The sequence below is a fragment of the Phyllopteryx taeniolatus genome, chromosome 11 (genome assembly GCF_024500385.1).
Source record: "Phyllopteryx taeniolatus isolate TA_2022b chromosome 11, UOR_Ptae_1.2, whole genome shotgun sequence".
Lineage (NCBI taxonomy): Eukaryota > Metazoa > Chordata > Actinopteri > Syngnathiformes > Syngnathidae > Phyllopteryx > Phyllopteryx taeniolatus.
Window position 1 is genome coordinate 15,530,962 of NC_084512.1, and position 21,172 is coordinate 15,552,133.

A 21,172-nucleotide genomic window follows, 5' to 3' on the forward strand; every position below is an offset into this window, starting at 1 on the left:
CACTTGTTTTTTTTTGTTTTGTTTGTACCGGAGATCGCTATTTTAATAATATTTAATCACTGCGTCACGTACCAACTTCTAATTTAAATGGGTGCTCATCTTTATGGTGAAGAGTGAAGCACGTATTACTGTAATTCTCGCCTTACTTCTGTGTAGCTGCATACTTAACATTTACGTGTGAGCTACATTCTAGGGGATAAACATACGTTTAATAATTTTTAGCAAGTTAAAAACAGCAAAGTCAAGCACATGGTGACGACAAAGATTATTACTAAATTCAACTTTGTGTGTTTGGTGCTACGACGAGCTGTGATTTGTTGTGAAGTGGCTGCAAAGCATTTTATTCAAACATCGCGAGATTTGGATGAATCTCTCCCAATGAGATTGGGCCTGGTTTTGATTACATTTATGTGTGCATTGAGAACACACAGAGGATGGAGATGCTGTTAGTTAACCTGTAAAAGTGTCGTTTTGCTGTAGTCTGTTGCTCATGTTTGACTATGTGCGCTTGTGGAAGTGAGGCGAAGAGGGTGAGAATTGTTTTGCTGTTTTGATCTTCACACCGGTTTGGGTCTGTTCGGTTCTATTGCATACTGTCACGTATTTTGTTTCCTGTCTAATGGGCCATAGCCAACCAGTAGGTTTGTTACCGTTAACTTCACAAAAAATAGCACAATTCAGGCAAACCGTAACAGCAAATGTAGGGTCAAAACAAGCGCGACAACGACAAATGCACTCGTGATAATTGGGTTTGGAAATGACTCAAATACATGTGCTATATTACACCTCTATGTCTCCTAGCTTCAAATGGCTCACATTTAAAGATGACCATTACAAATGGAATGCGTGTACGCTTGTTCGCACATGTCCCGTTGCTCTTGGCCAAATACCGACGCCATATGATGCTAAACAGCGCCGCGTTACATTTGGTGATATAACCCACCTCTCCTCTGCAACCGATTTAATCAAATGTGGACATTGTAATCCTCTTGAAGGGATGATTTGATGCAAGGCTATTACGATGAACTGAACAATACATTGGCAAAAGTGTGCATTGCAGCACTAATGTGTGTCTCCATTGTAGCTTGTAATGTATGTATACAGTACATACTGTATACACTTTTTAAATTCGCTTATTTTTTTTGTACAGGTACCGTAAATAATTGCAAATAATTTGAGTCAAGAACAAAGAAAGTGGATTCCAAAGCAGTATTGGTCAGCTACCAAAGGAAGTAGTTTAAGCAAAGGAAGGAAGGATGCAAAAGGGTCTGAGGGAAGAAAGGTCAGGAAGTGAAGAAGAACGGAGGTGTGAGGTGGGAGGATTTAAGAAAGTAAGGCAATAAAGTAGTTTTAAGCAAAGGAAAGAAGGGTGTAAGGATGCATGGATGAAAAGTAGATTTAAGGAAAGAAGGAGGTCAGGAAGGAAACGATGCCAGGAAAAATCGGTGTCTGAAGGGAAGGAGGTCAGAAAAAAAGGAGGGAAGGTGGGGACTGAAGAGGGAGGCAGAAAAGTAGAATTCAGCAATGGATGGAAGTAAGGATGCAAGAATAAAAAGAAACTCAGGTGAAGGAAAAAAGAAAAGAGGTCAGAAAGGAATGTGAGGAAAAGAGAAGGAAGGCAGAAAAGTGACTTTCAGCGAAGTAGAATGGAAGTAAGGATGCTTGAATTAAGAGAGGCTTAGAGGGGAGGAAGGAGGTCAGGAAGGAAACAATGCCAGGAAAATTGGGTGTCCAAGGGAAGGAGGTTAGGTGGGGAAAAAAGAAGGAAGGCAGGTTTCAGCCAAGTTAGGAGGATGAGAGAATAAAAACATACTCAAAATGGAGGTGTTCAGGAAAGACGCAAGGAGGTCAGGAAGTAAGCAGTGCCAGAAAAAAATGTAATATTGATTGTTTTTTTTTAAGTGTACAGTACCTACCTTTGGCTCACCCTGTATATTAACAACAACAACATTGTTTACCTATGCTTCCTATGCTCTCCTATTCCCCCCCCCCCCCCCCCCCCCCCCCCCCCTCAACCGGAAGGAGTCAAGCCAATGACAGCATGAGTCCTCTTGCTCCACCCGTGGACTTGCGGTGTTGTAACAGGACATTTGGCTGCATTCAGCAACAGCAGGCAAACAAATCTCAGCTCCCCACTCAGTTGACTTCTGCCCCCGGGTGATGGTATGGAAGGACGAGCAGAATGAATAGATACAGCACCCTCAAACAGCTTGGGGATGGCACATATGGCTCTGTCATCCTCGGACGCAACCTGGAGTCAGGAGAGCTTGTGGCCATTAAGAAGTGAGAGTGTGTGTGTGCGTGTGTGTGGTCTATACTTGAACTGTGTCATCTAACTGTAAAGTGTACTTGAATAATGCATGACAACGAGCGCAACAATGAGAGTATCCAAGTAACCTGAAGTATATTTTTGTTTTTAGAATGAAAAGAAAGTTCTACTCATGGGAAGAATGCATGAACCTCCGTGAAGTTAAGGTCTGGAATGGATTCTGTTGCGCAATTACACATCTTTACATGGTTTGCGTAACACAATTTCAATCTCTTAAGAAGGAGAAAGGAAATGAATTACATGTATGATTTTCTTATTCATCAACACAAATGCACTTGCAAAAAGCACATTGGTTGGGCCTATTTGTACAAATGCATTTAACATTTACTGTGTATTTTTTTAATCATTTTACAGCAGCACTTTCGCATTAAACTTCACTGTAAGCTTAACAGATGCCACATCTTTTTTTTCAGGCAGTGTGTATGTTTGTAAAGACGTCTAACCGTCTACAACACATGGTGGTAGACATCTTAAGATAATTAGCGCTAGTTCGTGGCACAACCTATTCTTTTTCTCCTGGAGCGAATAATGAGGTACATATTTGAGATGTGGCGTTTATTTGTTCAAGTGGACGATGCACCCTTTTTTTCCATTTCAAGTCAAGTTTATTTGTATATCCCTTAATCACAAAGGAGTCTCAAACGGCTTCACAGGCCCACAGTTGGCAATGATTGATGACATCCCCTAATCTAAACCCCCCCCAATCGAGCAAGGAAAAACTCAAAACCCCACTAAGGGAAAAAAGAAACCTTGAGAAGTGATCACAGATGGGAGGATCCCCCTTCCAGGATGACCAGGCTGCAATGGATATCGAGTGGGCAACACTTATCACATAGTCTGGTGCTGTACAATGTTCATTAAGATGGCATAAGAGTCCATTTAAAGAGGAAAAGGGTAGATACCAACGGTGGTTCTCCCTCAGGACCTGGCCCGGTCGTTCAGAGCAGAATCCTGCAAGGCAACGACTCCGGGGGAAGAGGTCCACTTCAGATCTTGTCTCAGTTGGTCGCTGCGGAACCCAAACAGTAACAGCCTCAGATGCGGTCAACGTTTCCGAGCCCTCCACCGGGTGGCCAGTAGTCGGGGCGCCTCGGTGGGGCCGGCGCACCGCTCTGGGTCCCTCGGTGTGAGACGTGTCCCGTCCACCGGGCTGCTCTTGGTTGGACGCCTGGGCCCGATCCCGCCCCTCGTTTGATTGGGTGGGGTCCTCAGCCTCCGCGGTGCGGGGGTAGCAATTACTGGACACTTCTGTCAGTCTTTGTGCATGTAAAATTCACTTGCATGTGTCTGCAGGCACACACCCCTGGGACTCTTTCACTGGGTGTTGGGCCACTCACTTATTGCGACAAATAACTCATGAATATGCGACTTGCTTGTGTTACCTTATTTTTTTTATTGCAATAACTTAATTATGTAATTTTGTACTAAAGCACTTGTCTTTTCATTTCAGTCTTTAAAGAAGCTCAACCATGCAAATGTGATCAAGCTGAAGGAAGTCATCAGAGAAAATGACCACTTGTACTTTATCTTTGAGTACATGAAGGAAAATCTGTATCAGCTAATGAAAGACAGGTACTGTATGCCTACTTCACTTTGAACTCCACACATCTCTATATTGTTTTTTTTCCTCCCTTTTTCTTGGTTCAGAACTCGGTTGTTCCCAGAATCAGCAGTTAGAAATATCATGTTTCAGATCCTCCAGGGGCTTGCATTCATTCATAAACATGGTATGTACTACTGCACCTTTGAAGTACTCAGTTAACCCTGGCAACATAACTGTATAATTGGGCTTCTCTTTTAGGGTTTTTCCACAGAGACATGAAGCCTGAGAATCTTTTGTGCATGGGCCCAGAGTTGGTGAAGATAGCTGACTTTGGCCTCGCCCGTGAGATAAGATCTCGACCACCGTACACGGACTATGTGTCAACAAGATGGTGAGTTAAACACAAACGCAGACCTCCCCCAAGGCACAATTGTACACCTTTATAGATGCATACATCATGAACCTACCTGCATTTTGTCTTTAAGATTCATGCATTAGTTTATGACAAATTTAGGTAATAGCCAACAAATTCCTGTATTTGCAGTAATATTTATTGGCCTCTTCCTTGGCCCATGTCCTGCCGACCCTTTCACAATTTTGTATTGTTAAATATCTACTCGTTACACTCAGTTTTCCCTTACCATATTTCCTCAAATATTGGCCTCTGCTCCAAAAGATGCCATGTCCCAATTAATTATATGAGGAAATATTATAATAATTTATTCAATTCTTTTTTTTTTGGGCAGGTACCGAGCACCAGAGGTCCTCCTCAGATCCATATCCTACAGTTCCCCCATAGACCAGTGGGCAGTGGGGTGCATCATGGCAGAGCTTTACACACTCAGGCCTTTATTCCCCGGCTCCAGCGAGGTGGACACCATATTCAAGATTTGCCAAGTTTTGGGTACACCAAAGAAGGTAACATTTTCACTGTGCGAGCAGGATCCGATTTAAGTGTAGCTGACTTGAAATTCAGTTTTAATTTAATCAAAAATGTAAGTGTAACATGCAGGTCTTCATCTTTCTCATCTAGAATGATTGGTCGGAGGGATTCCAGCTGGCCAGTGCCATGTATTTCCGTTGGCCTCAGTGTGTTCCCAGTAATCTGAAGACACTGATCCCTAACGCCAGTCCTGAAGCCATCCACCTGATGACTGACCTGCTCCAATGGGACCCGAAAAAAAGACCAACTTCTGCACAGGTAAGCTCTGATGGAAACCACTACTGTCAAGTCTCTTAAATTTCCTCTGTTTGACCAGAATTATAAATGTTTGATTTGGAGAATCAATATGTGTCATATACATGAAATGAACATATTCTGCGTTAATACCTTAGAAATATTATCAAGAAATACTATAATTCTGCAAATACTTTCCAGGGGTGTTTAATTACTTAGCAAGGAAAAATATGAACCATTACGTTTATATTACAATTCAGCAGAAGTTCGGCAGATCGTGACAAATTATTCAACAACCGATTGCTTACTTCAAGCTGTTTATTGCCACTTCTAGTTGAAGTTTACTGTCAAACTAAATATAAGAGAAAGAGAGTCATACATTTTGTATGCAACCAAACAATTTAGTCTGACTAAAGTCCACTAGCTTAATGCTATAACACACGATGCAAAATACCTTCGAAGGGCTAACGAAACTAGCATTGATGTTGCAGTGTTATAACTGTTTAACCAACAGATATTTGACCACAAATGGGGCAGAAAAATATAGACAGACAATACAACAATACTCAGGCACATTCTTTATCCTCTGCAAAAAAACAACTAATATTACTTCATCTTATTGAGCAGTTGTGACCATCTTCATCGTGTATCCGTGTGCATGTATTAAACTGCCCCCAGGTGGCCAAGGCATGCACACCAGGAGCCACACAATGAACGCATCAAATCATGATGCACTAACTTTATTTCTTTACATTCTATCTATTCCATTTTGTTATGAGTGTATGTATATGTAAAGTGCAATACTGTCGAGTGCTATTTTTCTTAAACATTTTTTGGGGTGGTGTTGTATGGGGGCCTGGAAAAATGTAATAGCATTTCCATTCATTTCAATAGGGAAAGATGATTTGAGATATGAGTGTTTTGAGTTACGAACGTGGTCACAGAATGAAATAAACTCGCAGGTGAAGGCACTGCGGTATTGTACTATATAGTCAGTTTACTTCAAAAGCAAAAATATTCACTTGCATGATATTGTGTGCAGGCTCTCAGGTACTCTTACTTCCACGTGGGCCAGGCTTTGGGCACCCCTCAGCAGATTCTGGAGCAGGGCAGACCTCAGCCTCATCCGTTGCCCCCGCAACCACAATTATTACAACCCCAACAAACTCCACAGCAGCAACCCTTACATCTGAGGCCTGTGCCCCCCTCTCAGCCACCCCCACCGCACAACCAACACTGCACCCCCTCCAGGCCTGTGCAGCAGCTCAAGCAGTCCTCCCCTGTCCCAGCCCCGCCGGCAGGATACCACTGCCACGTGGAGCTGGTTCGAGAGCAGCAACATAAGCACCTTCTCAAGCAGGAAACCAGAGAAGGAACACCACAGACTCATCTACCTTACATTCCTGAGAAGAGCAAGGTGGGGTCCTCCACAGTCACACTCCAGACCCAGATTCCATATTTTCTTCTTGTGTTACTTGGCCCAGTTTTCCTCTACTTTGGTCCAAATGTTCACATTTCATTCCAATAATTTTTTCCGTTCACAGATGAGGCAGGAAAGTGACAATGCTAACCTGCTGAGCTCTCAGATGAAAGCGAAGGGAGGGCGTCGCCGCTGGGGTCACGGCACAGGACACCTTAAAGGGGATGAGTGGGACGACTATGAAGATGCTTCACTGATGCCATCAAGTGTTCTTGGAAAAAGCAAGGCAGATGAGCCATTTAGAAGGTGAGATGAAAGATTCACCAAATGATGTCATTTTTTGGGCTTTTGGTTGAACTCCGAATTGTAGCACTGTCGTCATAGGCTGTTTCGTACTCCTTGAACGCTGGCAGCGAGATCCGTTCCATACATCCACCATCCACACACAGATGTAATTGTGACTATTACTCCGCGGCGGACTAATATACTGGCGCATTGGCCTGGAACGCCTGTATGATCGCTTTGTATAAATCACAGGAGTTGACGAGACCAGAAAAAACACTTCCGCCACTTCTGCTGTGAAGACGTAACGGTACTTTTACTCCATTACAAAGATCTTTATGTCGCTCGCTACTTTTATTTATCAATTATTGCTTATTTATCAACTATTTCATGAGCGAGACTACGAGTTAGACTTCAGCATTGGCGCTGTTTGCTCCAATCCAGTTTAAGCGCTAGTGACGTTTAAGTCTAGTTCACCAATCAAACGACACAAGAAAGTCACATGACCTCAAACAGCGTCTTCTATTGGGCTTCCCGGGCATAGGTATTAAATCTAGATAAACCAGCTGATTGTCGTGCCTACGTGGCGGCCATGTTGGGAAGATCATCGTTACCATGAAGGCAACGGCGCGCAACTCGTCGTGTTTGCATTTAGACGAACATAAACAACAACTTTCATGTATTGTAGTATTTGTCTGGCACGGTCTGCCCAAACATGGATATTTCAGTTCACTTATAACTTGAGAAAACACCGTGGAGTAAATTGCAGATGTTTTGTTGTAGTTTTGACTGTGCGTACACACACGGCCCACTCACAGCAACATCAGAATTGGCATTTTATTTTTTATGTATTTATTTTTTTAAATTGATGTTCATGCTTTGGTTAAAAAATCAGAAGTTACTCACTATTTACTCAGTACTTGAGTAATTATTTCACTGTGTACTTTTTACTCTTACTCAAGTAATGTTTTGGATGACTACTTTTACTTGAGTCACATTATTGTCAAGTAACAGTATTCTTACTTGAGCACAATATTTGGCTACTCTACCCACCTCTGGAGCGGACATCCTGTATTGCTACTCTTACGTTTAAGCAACATTTTTGCTAATCAGATCAGCCAGTGTTGTATTTGTTACACTGGTCTTTTGTATTTTCGCGTTGAGATGCTGCGGGTCGTAGCCCTGGTTGTGGTCCCAGTGGAACAGCGAAGCACACGTAACTTCAGCGACAAGAGTTGATCCGCTAGTACATCTTTCCTACATTTATCTAATTAGTTTCCGGATGTTAAAGTTAAATGTATTAAGCGACGAAGCGATGTTAGGGATTATGTCACAACACAGAATGAACTAACTTCAAATTTAGCAATGGCCAATAAAAACAGAAAAATATTGTACTTAATATTTTCCTGGAGGATGCATTTGGGATTAGCCTTTGAAGTTGGTAAAAGTGAAAAATAAAGTGAAACAGACAATGACTGTAGTCAATTCTTTTCCAGAATGAGAGCGCTTAAAGAGGAGGATACTATTCATGTGGCACAGCTTGAAGCTGGCATCAGGTGCAGGTGGAGATGGGCCTGGCTCAAGTTGGAGGCCAAAACAAAAAAGCAAATAAATTAGGCAAATCTAATTTTAATCCTAAATTTGTACATCAACATGTACTTGAGCAGTGTAAATAAATGTGTTTTCTGCATGATGAAATGTTTTAAATTTTCCCTTGTTGTACTCTTCAGAGTCTTCCAGATTGCTTAATTTATGTTAAAATCAAAAACATTCTCTGCGGGAGCCCAGGGTCCCCCTACAATGTTTTTTTTTTTTTTGGGCACGTTTTTTATCCTTTTGGTGTTTGCATGTCTGTGTGAGGCCCATTCTGCTTATTAGGTTCCACTTTGCTCACCTTCAGTGCAGTACAGTACCAGATTATGCCGCTACATGTAGGCATTACTGAACTCGCCTGCATGTAGATGTAGCGTAATTAAGAGCAAGAAGAAAAGGCAGATAAGGTCCACTACTCAGCTGCAGTAGTCGTCTTAAAATGGTCTCTGTGTATTGTGAGTTTTCCACCTATCGTGTGTGGGTCTAGAATGTATATTCCTCGCGATAAACGGGGATATATTCCCAAATGCTTGTCCTGTCCTTCAGATATAGTGACATTCTGGACTTCAGTCGACCTAATGGCCAAGAAGAAGCACCTTTAAACCTAAACAAGGCATCAGGCTACCAGGAAGCATCGAGGACTGCGTCTGCCAAACAACACTACCTGAGGCAGTCTCGATATTTACCAGGTGACAATTTATGCAATGCGAAACCATTACGTTTTTATTAAGTCTGTTAATCTTTCTCCGTGGTCTTCAGGTATCAGCAGCACAAAGAAAGGTGTGGCCATAAACGCAAATAAAGACATGCACGGGAGCCATCTTTGGGGCAACAGCAGTATTCCATTTGGCGGTACACTACCAAGCAGAGGTCTTCACGGTAATCTCACTGTAATCATTGCATTTGCTGAAACCATTTGTCAGATTTTATTTCATTAATCTAGTGGGGCCGGGGGGATTCTTGAAAAATGGACAAATACAATCAACATAAGGATGTGTTTTTTCTAAACATATTTCATATTTTTGATTAATTATTGAGTTTGTTTGATTAAATGTATTATTTTCAAATGAAAACAATTGCATTTTTTGCAAAAGAAGGCTGCTATAAGTGATGGTAATGACAGTATTCCTATTGAAGTGAATAGAACGTAGTGGTCATAGTTACTGTATAAATAAATGCTTTTAATGTAATGTGCTTTTAATAGATGTACCCCATCTACTAAAATGTGCATATTTGTTGAGTTTGACATTAGTACCTGTACTACTGAAAAATGAAAATGACAAAAGGTATGATTTATTTTAAAATGTATTTAATTGTAATTATTAAATATTTCAAGTAATTATAGTCAGTAGATTAAATATATTTTTATATTTTAGATGTCTTCTATCTTCATATTGAATTTGCTGCCACCATTTTATAACATTTGTATTCATACCTATAAATGTCTTGTTTTTTCAAGGCACAAATACAATCCCTGGAGGGTGCATGCCAACATTTTACACAAAAGATGTCAGCTCTGTTGGTCACAGAGGTCACCGCGGTCCTTCTTTGGAGTCAACAGCATCAAGTTAGATCCCTTCTTTTATTTATATGTTTATAGATTTTATTGTTGCACTAATTGCTTGTCCAATTTATTGTGTGCATGTGTGTGTCTTTTTTGTTAAGATTATGCAACGTGGCGGGCCGGTCGGAGCGAGAGGAATGCCTCCACCAACATGGCCAACAAAAGCCCCCCTTGTCTGTTGCCACGTGCACCAGTACAGACCATCCACGGGCGAATAGACTGGTCTGCCAAATATGGACACCGCTAGTGGCCTAGAAGACACTCTTTAATTTACCTCCCAAAGATTAGGCCTGTTTGTTCGGTAATCAAAGGGTGTACATACATCTTAACGCAGCAATAATGTTTGTTTCACTACATTTACCATGGATATTGTGTATGTATATATGTATGTATATGTGTGTGAGGCTACATGCAACCTGCCAAAAAAAACATAAACCTCTGTAATATATTTATTTACTCTATAGCTGTGGTAACACTTATGTTTTATATGGTTTATTATTGAACCTGTTTACCAACATGTATAAATTAAATGCATATTATGAGGGCACGGTGAGTTGTTTATAGCCAACTAATTACTTTGCTACTTTGTATAAATATGTTGCTGTTTTTTTACTTTGTGATGCTGATTAGTGTGTGTGTGTGCTTTTTTTTCAATTAAAGTCATGGCAGTGATATAAAAATATTTGAGCGTTCCACTCACAGTGCAGTGAAAAAGTATTGACCCCCCCCCCCCCCGTCCCCTTTTTCAAATTCTTTTGTTTTTGCATATTATATTTGTGGCTATATTTTGGCCCACTTTTCCTTGCAGAATTGTTTGAATAAAAAAAAAATAGATGATTGTCAAGCATGAATGGCATTTTCAAGGTCATGCCACTGCATTTCAATCGGATTCAAGTATGGACTTTGACTAGGCTTCTTCAAAACCTTAGTTTTGTTTTTTTAAGTCATTCAGAAGTTTACTTGCTGGAGTGTTTTGGATCGTTGTCCTGCTGCAGAACCCAAGTGTGCTTCAGCTTGAGGTCACAAACTGATGGCTGAACATTCTCCTTAAGGATTTTCTGTTGAATAACAATTAATGGTTCCATCAATCCCAGCAAGTTGTCCAGGGCCTGATGTAGAAAGCATTCCAAGACCATCACACTACCACCACATTTGACTTGATATGATATTTTTCTGAAATGCTGTGCTACATTTACGCCAGATGTAACGAGACACACACCTTCCAAAAAGCTCAACTTTCCTCTTGTCAGTCCATGTAATATTCTCCCAAAAGTCTTGGGACTCATTCACATTTTTTTTCTTTTTTTTTTTGTAAAAGTAAGATGAGCCTATATGTTCTTTTTTGTTAGGTTTTTGACTTGGAACTCTGCTATGGATGGATTATGCAAAAATATAAGATTTAAGGTGGAATGGTGGAGACTGGTTAGCACACCTGCCTCACAGTTCTGAAGACCCAGGTTCAAGTCCGGCCTCGCCTGTGTAGAGTTTGCATGTTCTCCCTGTGCCTTTGTGGGTTTTCTCTGGGTACTCTGGTTTCCTCCCACATCCCAAAAACATCTGTTGTAGGTTAATTGAAGAATCTAAATTGCCCCTAGGTGTGAATGTGTGCGTGTATGGTTGTATGTTTATATGTGCCCTGCGATTGGCTGGCGACCACTTCAGGGTGTACCCTGCCTCTTGCCTGAAGATAGTTGCGATAGCCTCCAGCACACCTGCGACCCTAGTGAGGATACACGGTACGGAAAATGGATAAATGAATAAGAATTTGAGAAGAGGGCTAATATTTTTTCACGGCACTGTATGTTACGTCGTTGCCATAAAGTGCAACATTTAATATTCAATGGATCTGTTTTTCAAATTACATTTGGAACAAGCTTGACATTCCTCACAGTAAATTTGTTTCTCTAGGCAATATAATTTACTGTTTTTGGTATTATAAACTGAGCTCTTCAGTTTATAATTTGACATAAATATAGCTGATGTCGCTTATATTTATTTTAACCTACTTTCATACTTTAACATGCCAAATTTGACACATTTAGCCGATTAGCAGTAAACGAGTCAGCTTTGGACAACATTTTCCCATTCCATTTTGAGTATTTTGTCATTTAAAGATAAAAGAAAAGTTAGGATTTGGGCTTTCCAGCATTCCAAAAGCTAATGTTAGTCTTTTATACTATGCAATTAAAGATAGCAACTAACAAGTAACATATTAGCTTGAGCTAGCATACTAATTTTTGCTGCATTTGAACAAGGTACTTGTGCTTTGGTCTAAAGTTAATTTTTTTTGCTGTATATTAAATTGCACGCTGCATTGTATATTTTGACTGCTTTGGTTAACCTAATTATGTTGTAATACATTTGCTAGTGCCCAAAAAAAGTGACACACATTTTCAAAGGAATAAATAAAGTTGTTGTTTTTTTTTTTGTCCAAAAAGTAAGGCAGACTGCCACATGCAGCGCCGCATTTGGATGTGTCTGAAGCTTGGAGCTTGACTTCCCTACGTTTCTCCTACAAATGGGCCTTGAGCTTGTTTGGAGGTTCTAGCAGGGGAGCGCAGCTACTGGTATACCGATGGATGGTTGTCCGTCGGGGGGACGTCGTCCGCTGCCACCGAGCGCTGAGCTTCGGGAGGGACTCACATGGAACGGTGAGGGAGGAAGGGGACACCCGCCTAGCCAGCCAGATCAGCCGAATCAACCCTAGCGATCAATGGGGTGACAGATGTCGCAGCCAGATCGCCCTCACATCCGTAAGCATACACAGACCGAGAAGTACATATACCCCACCCGTAGTCAATGTCTAAAACTTACGGTTGTGGTGAATTTTAGTGTTCTGTCATAATTACCACGCAATAGAAATATTTTATTCTTAACATATGACTATAGACCGCGATCGACTCAAATTCAATGAATAGTTAGGCACTGAAAAGATTCCCAGCATGCTTTGAGGCAATATGCAAATCAGAGCCTATCCATTGGCTAGAGTCCGCCAATTACATTGTTCTTGTTTGAACACACGTCCCCCCCCGTCTTGTATTTATATGGAACTTGAAGTTACATAATCAACCCACTCTTCGTTTTCAACATCGGGGAGGTGACGCATGTAAGAACGGGAAATAATGTTATTCTCAACATTTTTAGTCGTGGAAATGTGATTTCCCCCGTCCTCATATTCCTTTTCAATTTTTCAGACTAACAACTGCAGAATTGCACATAACCATGGCTGACAAAGTACAGCTTCACTACTTCAATGGGAGAGGGAAAATGGAGTCAATCCGTTGGCTGCTAAGTGTTGCAGGAGTGGAGGTAGGTGAGCGCTGACTGCATACACTCATAGAATTCAAATACACTCATAGAATTCAAATGTTTAATACTTTTTTTTCATCTACCCCATTTGCAAACTTCATGAGGAGTATCTGCAACATTGGCACAATCAACATTGTCCCAGATTATCGCACTACTGGTCACTTTAAACTGCATACACTCCTTGAAGTCTCGGCCCCCTTTGCACAATGGTCATTGCACGTGCTAGAGGACTCTGGATCTTTTTGCACAATTGTCAAAAAAAATAATAATAATAATAATTGTACCGGCATTACCAGATAACTAGCAACCCTTTATGGCTCAGTGACTGTTTTTCTCAATGTCTCTATGTCTCAAAAGTGTTCTCTGTCAATTGACTGTCTGTTGTCGTACTAGAGCGGCTCCAACTACCGGAGACAAATTCCTTGTGTGTTTTTTTGGACATACTTGGTAAATAAAGATGATTCTGATTCTGATTAACATGCAATTTGACTTGTTCACAGTTTGATGAGTTCCATTTGACCACCCGGGAGCAGTACCTCAAAATGCTGAATGGTGAGTTTTAGTACCCCAAAAGTGACATCATGTTAGTAGACTTTGTCAGTTATTGTCAAGTCACTGTGTTATTTAAGATGTTTTGTCTTGTCACTTGGTGAACCTCGACTCACTAATGACTCACCTGAGATTAGCCATAATAATAAAATGGCACATATGACCTTTGCGCAGTTTACTTTTTCACAATGATTCAGCTCATTTTACTGGGAGTGGCCCACGAACACTCTGTTTGCAGATGGCGATCTCATGTTTCAACAGGTCCCCATGGTGGAAATCGACGGAATGAAGCTCATTCAAACAAAAGCCATCCTGAACTACATCGCAGAAAAGTACCATCTGCATGGAAATGATATCAAAGAACGTGTCAAGTATGAAACAAAAATTTAATAGCTTGGGAACAGAAGAGCCTCTAATATTGAACACTACTGGTTTTGGGATGCTCATCATTATATGAAACCATTTTTCCAATAGGAATTAATCAATTCAGTCATAATCGGTCATCACACAGGGGTGCCTTGAGACATGACTGATTCGACCTACAAGTTTATCGAGATACTTTACTTAAATTGCAAGCACATGATGGCAGTAAACTCAAGTGAACTCACTTCACAGTATCAGCATTTTGGCAAATAGTGATCAATTCTTTAAAAAAAAAAAATAATGCGTCTAACTGTTTATTAACACTCCTTGTTTAAGTTTACAGTCAAACTAAACATGAAACAACGATAATTACACCTTGTGTATTTAAAGCAACCACATAGCTCAGCTTTTCAGTCTTGTAGCTTAATACTAACACTAAATAGCATCCATGTTGTGGTGCCTTACCCCTCTAAGCAACAGATTGAACACAAACGATGGATAATGTAAATGCACTGACAATAGCCGGGTTTGCGTGGAGACTTTTGTCATTCCGATTGAAGATCTGTGGTCAACTGTTTACATGTGACATGATCTATTCCGATCTGGTGTTTTCATGGTTCACTACATTTAATCAGAACAGCCTTTTTCAGATACAAATACACAGATTGATGTAAACATCAAGTGATTTATCAAGATGGAGGTCAGTCATCTATTTAGTACAGTAGTGGAGATTGTTTTTACACTTCTATTAAAGCAACAGCTTGATTAAAAAAAGTTACAAGTAGTTAAAAATATCTCAGTCGCAGACTAGCTCTGGTTGCAAGTTGCCATGTTTCAAGTACGTATACGGTGGCGTTACCGCACATTTAAGTCAAGATAGAGCATCCGCAGACGGAGTGCCATCGGACACCATTCCAATTCACAGTTTACGTGATAAAAATTTACTTCTGATGGGTTTGACAAAAGGAATTTGTGAAACATGTGAATCCAAATTCAATTCCGTTCGGATTTAGCCTCTTTCTATGGATTTTCAGTCATCTAAAACGATTACGATCGATATACAAGGCTCCATGTAAACCCAGCTAGTCTTGTTTTTTATCCTCTGTGAAGAACGACTAATATTAGTGCTATACTGATGAGCTGGGAGGAGTTAGACATCTCAATGAACAGTATATCCATGTCTGTTTTATACTGCCCCCAGGTGACCAAGGAGGCAACACCACAAAAAGCAGCACAATGGCACATTCAACTGATGCAGTGTGACAAACTATTTAATTATTTTTATCCTATTTTTGTCATTGTTGTATGATTTTATATAAAGTACAATATTATGGAGTTCCTCTGGAAGGATGGAATGGATTTTCATTAATTTCAATGGGAAAAAAGTGTTTTGCGTTATGAGCGAGGTCACAGAATGAATTAAACCCGTATCTCAAGGCACCACTGTACATTCATTCATTTTAATGACAACTTTTAAAAAATATATTCAGGACTTTTGCATATGTCAATAGAACAAAGCTACTGGACTTTTGAAATGTGATGCCTGTGTAGCACTTATTAGCATTCTTAACCAGAGTTTACAAACATGGTGCCCCTGTTCTAAAAATAGCTCGCCAATGATGGGACATTGCAATTTCCTAAGAATGTTGAACAAGTGGTCGTTTGAAAATGCAAACACCTTTTCGAAATAGTGTTCTATATTTTAACAATATCACACGAGAGCAAGAGTGATGTTTCGAGTACGACGGGACGACTTCGACTGTGATAATGTTTTTATTCAACAGTTTTAAAAGCGCCATTTTAGTTAACAGTATTTAGTCACAACAATTAGGATTTAATCTGCTTTTCAGTTCCGCCAACACAAAAAAAAACAGTTGTGTGAGCCGCGCAGTAACTGTTAGTGTGATATGCTAACTAGCGAAAGCACTAGCGTTAACATTAACAAAAACAAACAAAAAAACTAACTACGCTTGTTTTACTTTTTCACTCAAGCGGAGGAAGTTGGACAAGTAGTCCAATTCGCGTCGAGTCACATCATGCTATTACGTCATTTGGTGGAACTCCACGACAATCCAAAGTTATATAAAATAAGCATGTTGGCCGAGTGTCTGCTCCTGTTTGTATACTCAATCTGTCATTTAGTCACATGAGCACAACTGGAGGTTTGCGCTGACATATTCAACTTGCCTCCTCATCTGATGACCATTTATACTTTAAACCAAATGTTTTTGTTTTTTTCTTTTTCTGGAAATATATCTCTGTGACACTAAGCTTTTAACAGCCCACAGTAATGTTGAATAACCTCTGACCGTTGCTATAGGCCAAATCAACGTTGTAGAGCACCTGTGAGGCGTAGTGATATATAAATTTGGAAGTCCCAATGTTTTTGCACAGTATATGACTAATGGAATGCCACTTGTCTAATCAAATTGCTTGGTGTGATTTTAATACAGTATGTGATGGCTCATGTTGACCCTGGTGTCTTTTTGCTGACTTTGTTGCTAGGTTAAGCTGCTCTTTTTGTGTTGAAAAGGCAAAAAACAAGTCAAATCTTTTCCTGTTTACTAAACTGAGGATGTCATCCATGAGTTATTGTAATACAATTGCAAATTCCTCATAAGTAGTGAATTTAGGAGGTTCCACTGTGTTCTTGTGTGCTTCATTACAACCGTTTAACCCTTGTCCTCAGGATCAACATGTATTCAGAAGGACTAATGGACCTCATGGAAATGATCATGATTCTGCCCTTCACTGAAGACCCGAAGGCCAAACTGGACAACATCGAAAGCAAAGCAAAAGAGCGCTACCTGCCTGTGTTTGAAAAGGTAGAATCACGAAAGACATAAGAAGTTGTCATGCTCAAGGCTGTTGTTTAAAACTGAAGGTTGTATGCAGCAACTGATGGAGCACGTTTACCTGGTGGGAGGTCGGCTGAGCCTTGCCGACGTGCTGCTGATGGAATGCACGCTCATGCTGGAGGAGAAGTTTGTGGGGATCCTTGCAGACTTCCGCAACATCAAGGTTTGGAAACAACAAACATTTCAATTCAATGTACAGTGGCTGTAAGAAATCTACACACCCCTGTTCAAATGCCAGGTTTTTGTGATCTAAAAAAAACGAGACCAAGATAAATCAATTCAAAAGTTTTTCAACCAATAATGTAACCTGTAATGTCTTTGCATCAAATGATTTTAAAAAAAATCTTTTTGAGAGAAGAATTCAAAATCTATCCATTCATGTTCTGTATCGCTTAGCCTCAAAATAAACAAGGGAAAGAATATGGTTGCTTAAGTGTGCACACCCTTATATAATTCCAATGTGGCTGTATTCAAACTCCAAGTCAGCATACACCTGCCACTGTTTAGAGTGCCTCTGATTAACACCAAATAAAATGTAAATGTTCTAGTAGGCTTTTCGTGACTTTTTTTTTTTTTTTTCTTGCAGAAGCCTGAAGGTTTTGTGCTAACAATAAGCGCTATTTGTGACTGTGCTTAATTACTTCCACATTGTCTGAAGTGTTTGTTCTTCCTTGCTTGGTTTCATTGGACCATAACAAATTCTTCCAAACATGTGGAAAATGTGTTAAAAATTTATTTTTTTTCAGTTGAGTTGTATAGAAAAAAGGTCACATCTATGGTAAGTTGGTTTGGCTTGGTTTATCACAAAAACCTGCCATTTGGACAGGGGTGTGTAAACCTTTGATATCCAACGTAAATACATGCGTGACATTCGCTGTGGTATCTATTCTCAGTCCTTTCAGGGGCGAATGTCAAAACATCCTGCTATCTCCAGATTCCTGCAGCCTGGAAGCAAGAGGAAGCCTCAGCCTGATGATGTTTACAGAAAAACTGTCAGGGAGGTTTTCAACTTAAACATATCATTTCCATAAAATGCCCTCAACTTTCTAAATTTTGTTGAAAGTCAGAAGTGAATCAGAATTCATTGCCCATTAAAGGTCTATTCTCAATTCAAACATTGCATAATTTATTGATTTCAAGATTTAACAAAAGAAATCATGCCAGTGTGCATTGTTCAGTCAAGGTCTGGTGGTTCATTAGGAATTCAATGACGCAGTTTCCTCAGTCATTTATATAACAATCATTTATTTACCTTTGCTGGTGTAACAAACACAATTTAAGACAGTATTTATCTCAGATCACCATTTTCTCCTCTGTCCAAAATCCAAATATGGATTCCTGTACAATTCCAACAATGTTTTAAAGCAGGTCTCGCAAACCTTTTTGCTATCAGGGGATGGTTAAATTTTTTAAGGTCCTCTGAGGGTACATTGGTTTAAAAAAAAGAAATGATTCAACGATGCTCTAGAACCTAAACATACGAACAAAGTAGTCATAAAGTAAAAATGTTTGATTCATGTTATCAAAATCTAACTCTGAATCATGTATCATGTGAAGCTGCTTGTCCACGTCCCCTCTTCAATCACACCAGCATCAGGAGCAAAAGTCGGAACACCATCAACAAACTGCAGAAAGAAAGCGTCCACCTTTATACACAATACAAACACTATTTGTGTGGACCTTGGAAACAATCAGAAACGTCTTACAATGTATTTTATGGATCACATCAGAGTTGAATTCTGACCTTAGAATCGTCATAATTCCAGCTGGCACCAGTTTGCCCGACTTCTTGTACCTGGTCCCCATCACCAGCGAAAGGAGCCCAGAAGTGACTGCAACAACACAATTGAGGCAAAATTGACCATCTGCAATTCACTTCAAAGCCTCATGATTAATGATTTACTTTTGTACTGTACATTTCAGTCTGGGCGGCATGGTGGACGACTGGTTAGCACATGTGCCTCAGAGTACTGAGGACCCGGGTTCAAATCTGGAATAGCCTGTGTGGAGATTGCATGTTCTCCCCGTGCCTGTGTGAGTTTTCTCCAGGTACTCTGATTTCCTCGCACATTACAAAAACATGCATGGTTGGTTAATTGAAAACTCTAAATTGCCCATAGGTGTGAATGGTTGTTTGTTTATATGTGCCCTGTGATTGGCTGGCAACCAGTTCAGGCTGTAACCCGCCTCTCGCCCAAAGATAGCTGGGATAGGCTCCAGCACGCCTGCTACCCTAATGAGGATAAGCGGTACAGGAAATGGATGGATGGGTGGACATTTCAGTGTTTTTTTTACTGAGGTAAGAGAGTCGAATCAGTACTTCTATTTTTCCCAGATTATTATTTTTTTTCTACACAACAACCCGTACTTAAGTACAGCGTGTGAGTACTTTTGCCACCTCTGATACTTACGCAGTAACACCTTGATATCAGTGGGCTTGTTGGAGATGTTGTAGGCGCCATAAGCAGACAGTCCACCAAAGACCAAGCCAGCCATCAGAGACATGACACTGCCTTTAAGAGACACAGAGGATGATGGTCATGACTCGTTCTTTGTGTTTTTATTCACCCGTCGGAGAAGAAGATCACACCGATGAAGCTTACTACTCTCAACCTTTTCTCTTGTATCCCATATAACCTCCCAACAAGATGGCTGCAGCATAGCCAAATCCAATCCAGTCCATGGTGATTGAAGAGCTGCGAACACACACAGTTCAGTTTGAATAGTGTAATATCTGTGTAACATTTAAAACATGATCTACAATAAAATATGCATATTAGAATGAAGCTTGTAGCTATACATACAGCCGGTTTACACTTTATAAATATCCAGGCAATTTTTTCATTTTTAGAGTAGTTGTATTTAAATTTTAAGTAGCAGTACTATATGATACAATTAAATCTTTTAAAACTGCTTTTAAACATTTTAGTGCAATACACTTTCATGAAATCATGTTTTTTTTTCTTTTCCTATATTTAAGTGTCATGTTAATGTTTAAATTGTGTAAAATGTTAGTGTCTTACAATAATATATATATATATATAATATAACATATTTTTAGGAATAAAATCTGCCTAATTTTTTTAATTTGTTAAGATTTATTTTTTTAGCACTTGGGTCTACTACGTGACTGTATTTTAATGTTGGTGTTGGTTAAGTTAACAACTGACCTAGGGCTACTAAAAGTAAAATAAATAAACCAGTAAACTGTATTTACTTTAAAAGTGTCATATGCTTAATTACTTTTGGTTAAAAACTGCAACAATGAGCAAATATAATTTTTTTGTGCGAGAACAACAATGAAGTGAAACAGTAACTGAAATTGCTTAAATGTAAATAAAATGTGCAGCATGCTTAATTACTGAACTGAGGTAGCGGTACCCGAAACAAGGTGACAAGAATAGTTTTAAACACAAACATTATTTGAACAAGTAAGTCTTAAAATGATGGGGGGAAAAATGTACAAATGTTTTACTTCTTTTTTTTTTAAACTGGAAACTAAATCTAAACATTAATACTGTACTTCGGCAAACGCCTTTTAAAAGTAGAACTTTCTCCAACTAGCCACAAGATGTTGCTCTTATCTGAACATTATAAAGCGATGTACAATCACTGTATGAACTGTACGACGACCGATTTTACAATTAAAAAAAACAAACAAACACAAAAATACATTTGCCACGTGACTGTCCTCTATATGTCGAAGTCCTTGTTGAGACTATGAGCACGTACCTTGCGTTTAAACGCAGTCCAAGTTCAGCAAAGGCTTGCACGTGACCGACTTCCTTGTTCAGCCGAACCCAAAATAACGCACGCGCCGTGTAGTCCGTGTTGTGTTCAAATGCCAGCATTAAAGTAGAAAATTAACCATTTCAAAAATCTTACGCAACAAGTCCTCCTAAATTAAATCTTGTTCTGTAACATGTATATTTATGCTGTAACTGATTGATCCAGTCACTTTTCATTTACTTCAAGTAAACCCTTAAAGTCAGCAAAAAATATATGATTACAGCGGAGGTTGGAAACTCAAGGCTCATGGACCCCATATGGGCTGTGCCACCATGCAATTCTAAAAACAAATAAAACCAGAGGGAATTATTTGATAGCCCCTACACATTTAACTCACAAATCTTCAGAATATATACAGTGTCCCTAAAATTCGGATATAAAGGTAATATCCATCCT

General features: G+C 39.8%; 3 protein-coding genes across 5 annotated transcripts; 2 read left to right on the top strand and 1 right to left on the bottom strand.

The window, feature by feature from the left end:
- The first annotated feature begins 371 nt into the window (after positions 1-371).
- On the top strand, positions 372-10,590 carry LOC133485605 (serine/threonine-protein kinase ICK-like). The gene is made up of 14 exons (XM_061789569.1): positions 372-530; positions 2,023-2,283; positions 2,421-2,475; positions 3,780-3,901; positions 3,977-4,056; positions 4,131-4,263; positions 4,619-4,790; positions 4,906-5,073; positions 6,092-6,466; positions 6,594-6,775; positions 8,891-9,033; positions 9,104-9,223; positions 9,804-9,911; positions 10,010-10,590. The coding sequence occupies exons 2-14, from the start codon at positions 2,183-2,185 to the stop codon at positions 10,153-10,155; spliced, it is 1,905 nt and encodes a 634-aa protein (XP_061645553.1). The 5' UTR covers positions 372-530; positions 2,023-2,182; the 3' UTR covers positions 10,156-10,590.
- A 2,327-nt stretch (positions 10,591-12,917) lies between these two features.
- On the top strand, positions 12,918-18,102 carry gsta.1 (glutathione S-transferase, alpha tandem duplicate 1). The gene is made up of 7 exons (XM_061789102.1): positions 12,918-13,014; positions 13,103-13,217; positions 13,718-13,769; positions 14,005-14,137; positions 16,819-16,954; positions 17,025-17,150; positions 17,881-18,102. The coding sequence occupies exons 2-7, from the start codon at positions 13,131-13,133 to the stop codon at positions 18,016-18,018; spliced, it is 672 nt and encodes a 223-aa protein (XP_061645086.1). The 5' UTR covers positions 12,918-13,014; positions 13,103-13,130; the 3' UTR covers positions 18,019-18,102.
- Positions 18,103-18,212: 110 nt separating this feature from the next.
- tmem14a (transmembrane protein 14A) lies at positions 18,213-20,845 on the bottom strand. Of its 3 annotated transcripts, none has more exons than XM_061789103.1 (5): positions 20,720-20,845; positions 19,601-19,683; positions 19,399-19,500; positions 18,732-18,819; positions 18,213-18,633 (listed from the first exon to the last, which is right to left on the bottom strand). In XM_061789103.1, the coding sequence occupies exons 1-5, from the start codon at positions 20,836-20,838 to the stop codon at positions 18,570-18,572; spliced, it is 456 nt and encodes a 151-aa protein (XP_061645087.1). In that variant the 5' UTR covers positions 20,839-20,845; the 3' UTR covers positions 18,213-18,569. The 3 variants fall into 3 exon arrangements, with proteins under 3 accessions (XP_061645087.1, XP_061645089.1, XP_061645090.1); XM_061789105.1 differs by having other exon boundaries at positions 18,213-18,612; positions 18,694-18,819; XM_061789106.1 differs by having other exon boundaries at positions 18,213-18,612; positions 20,720-20,842.
- Positions 20,846-21,172: the final 327 nt, after the last annotated feature.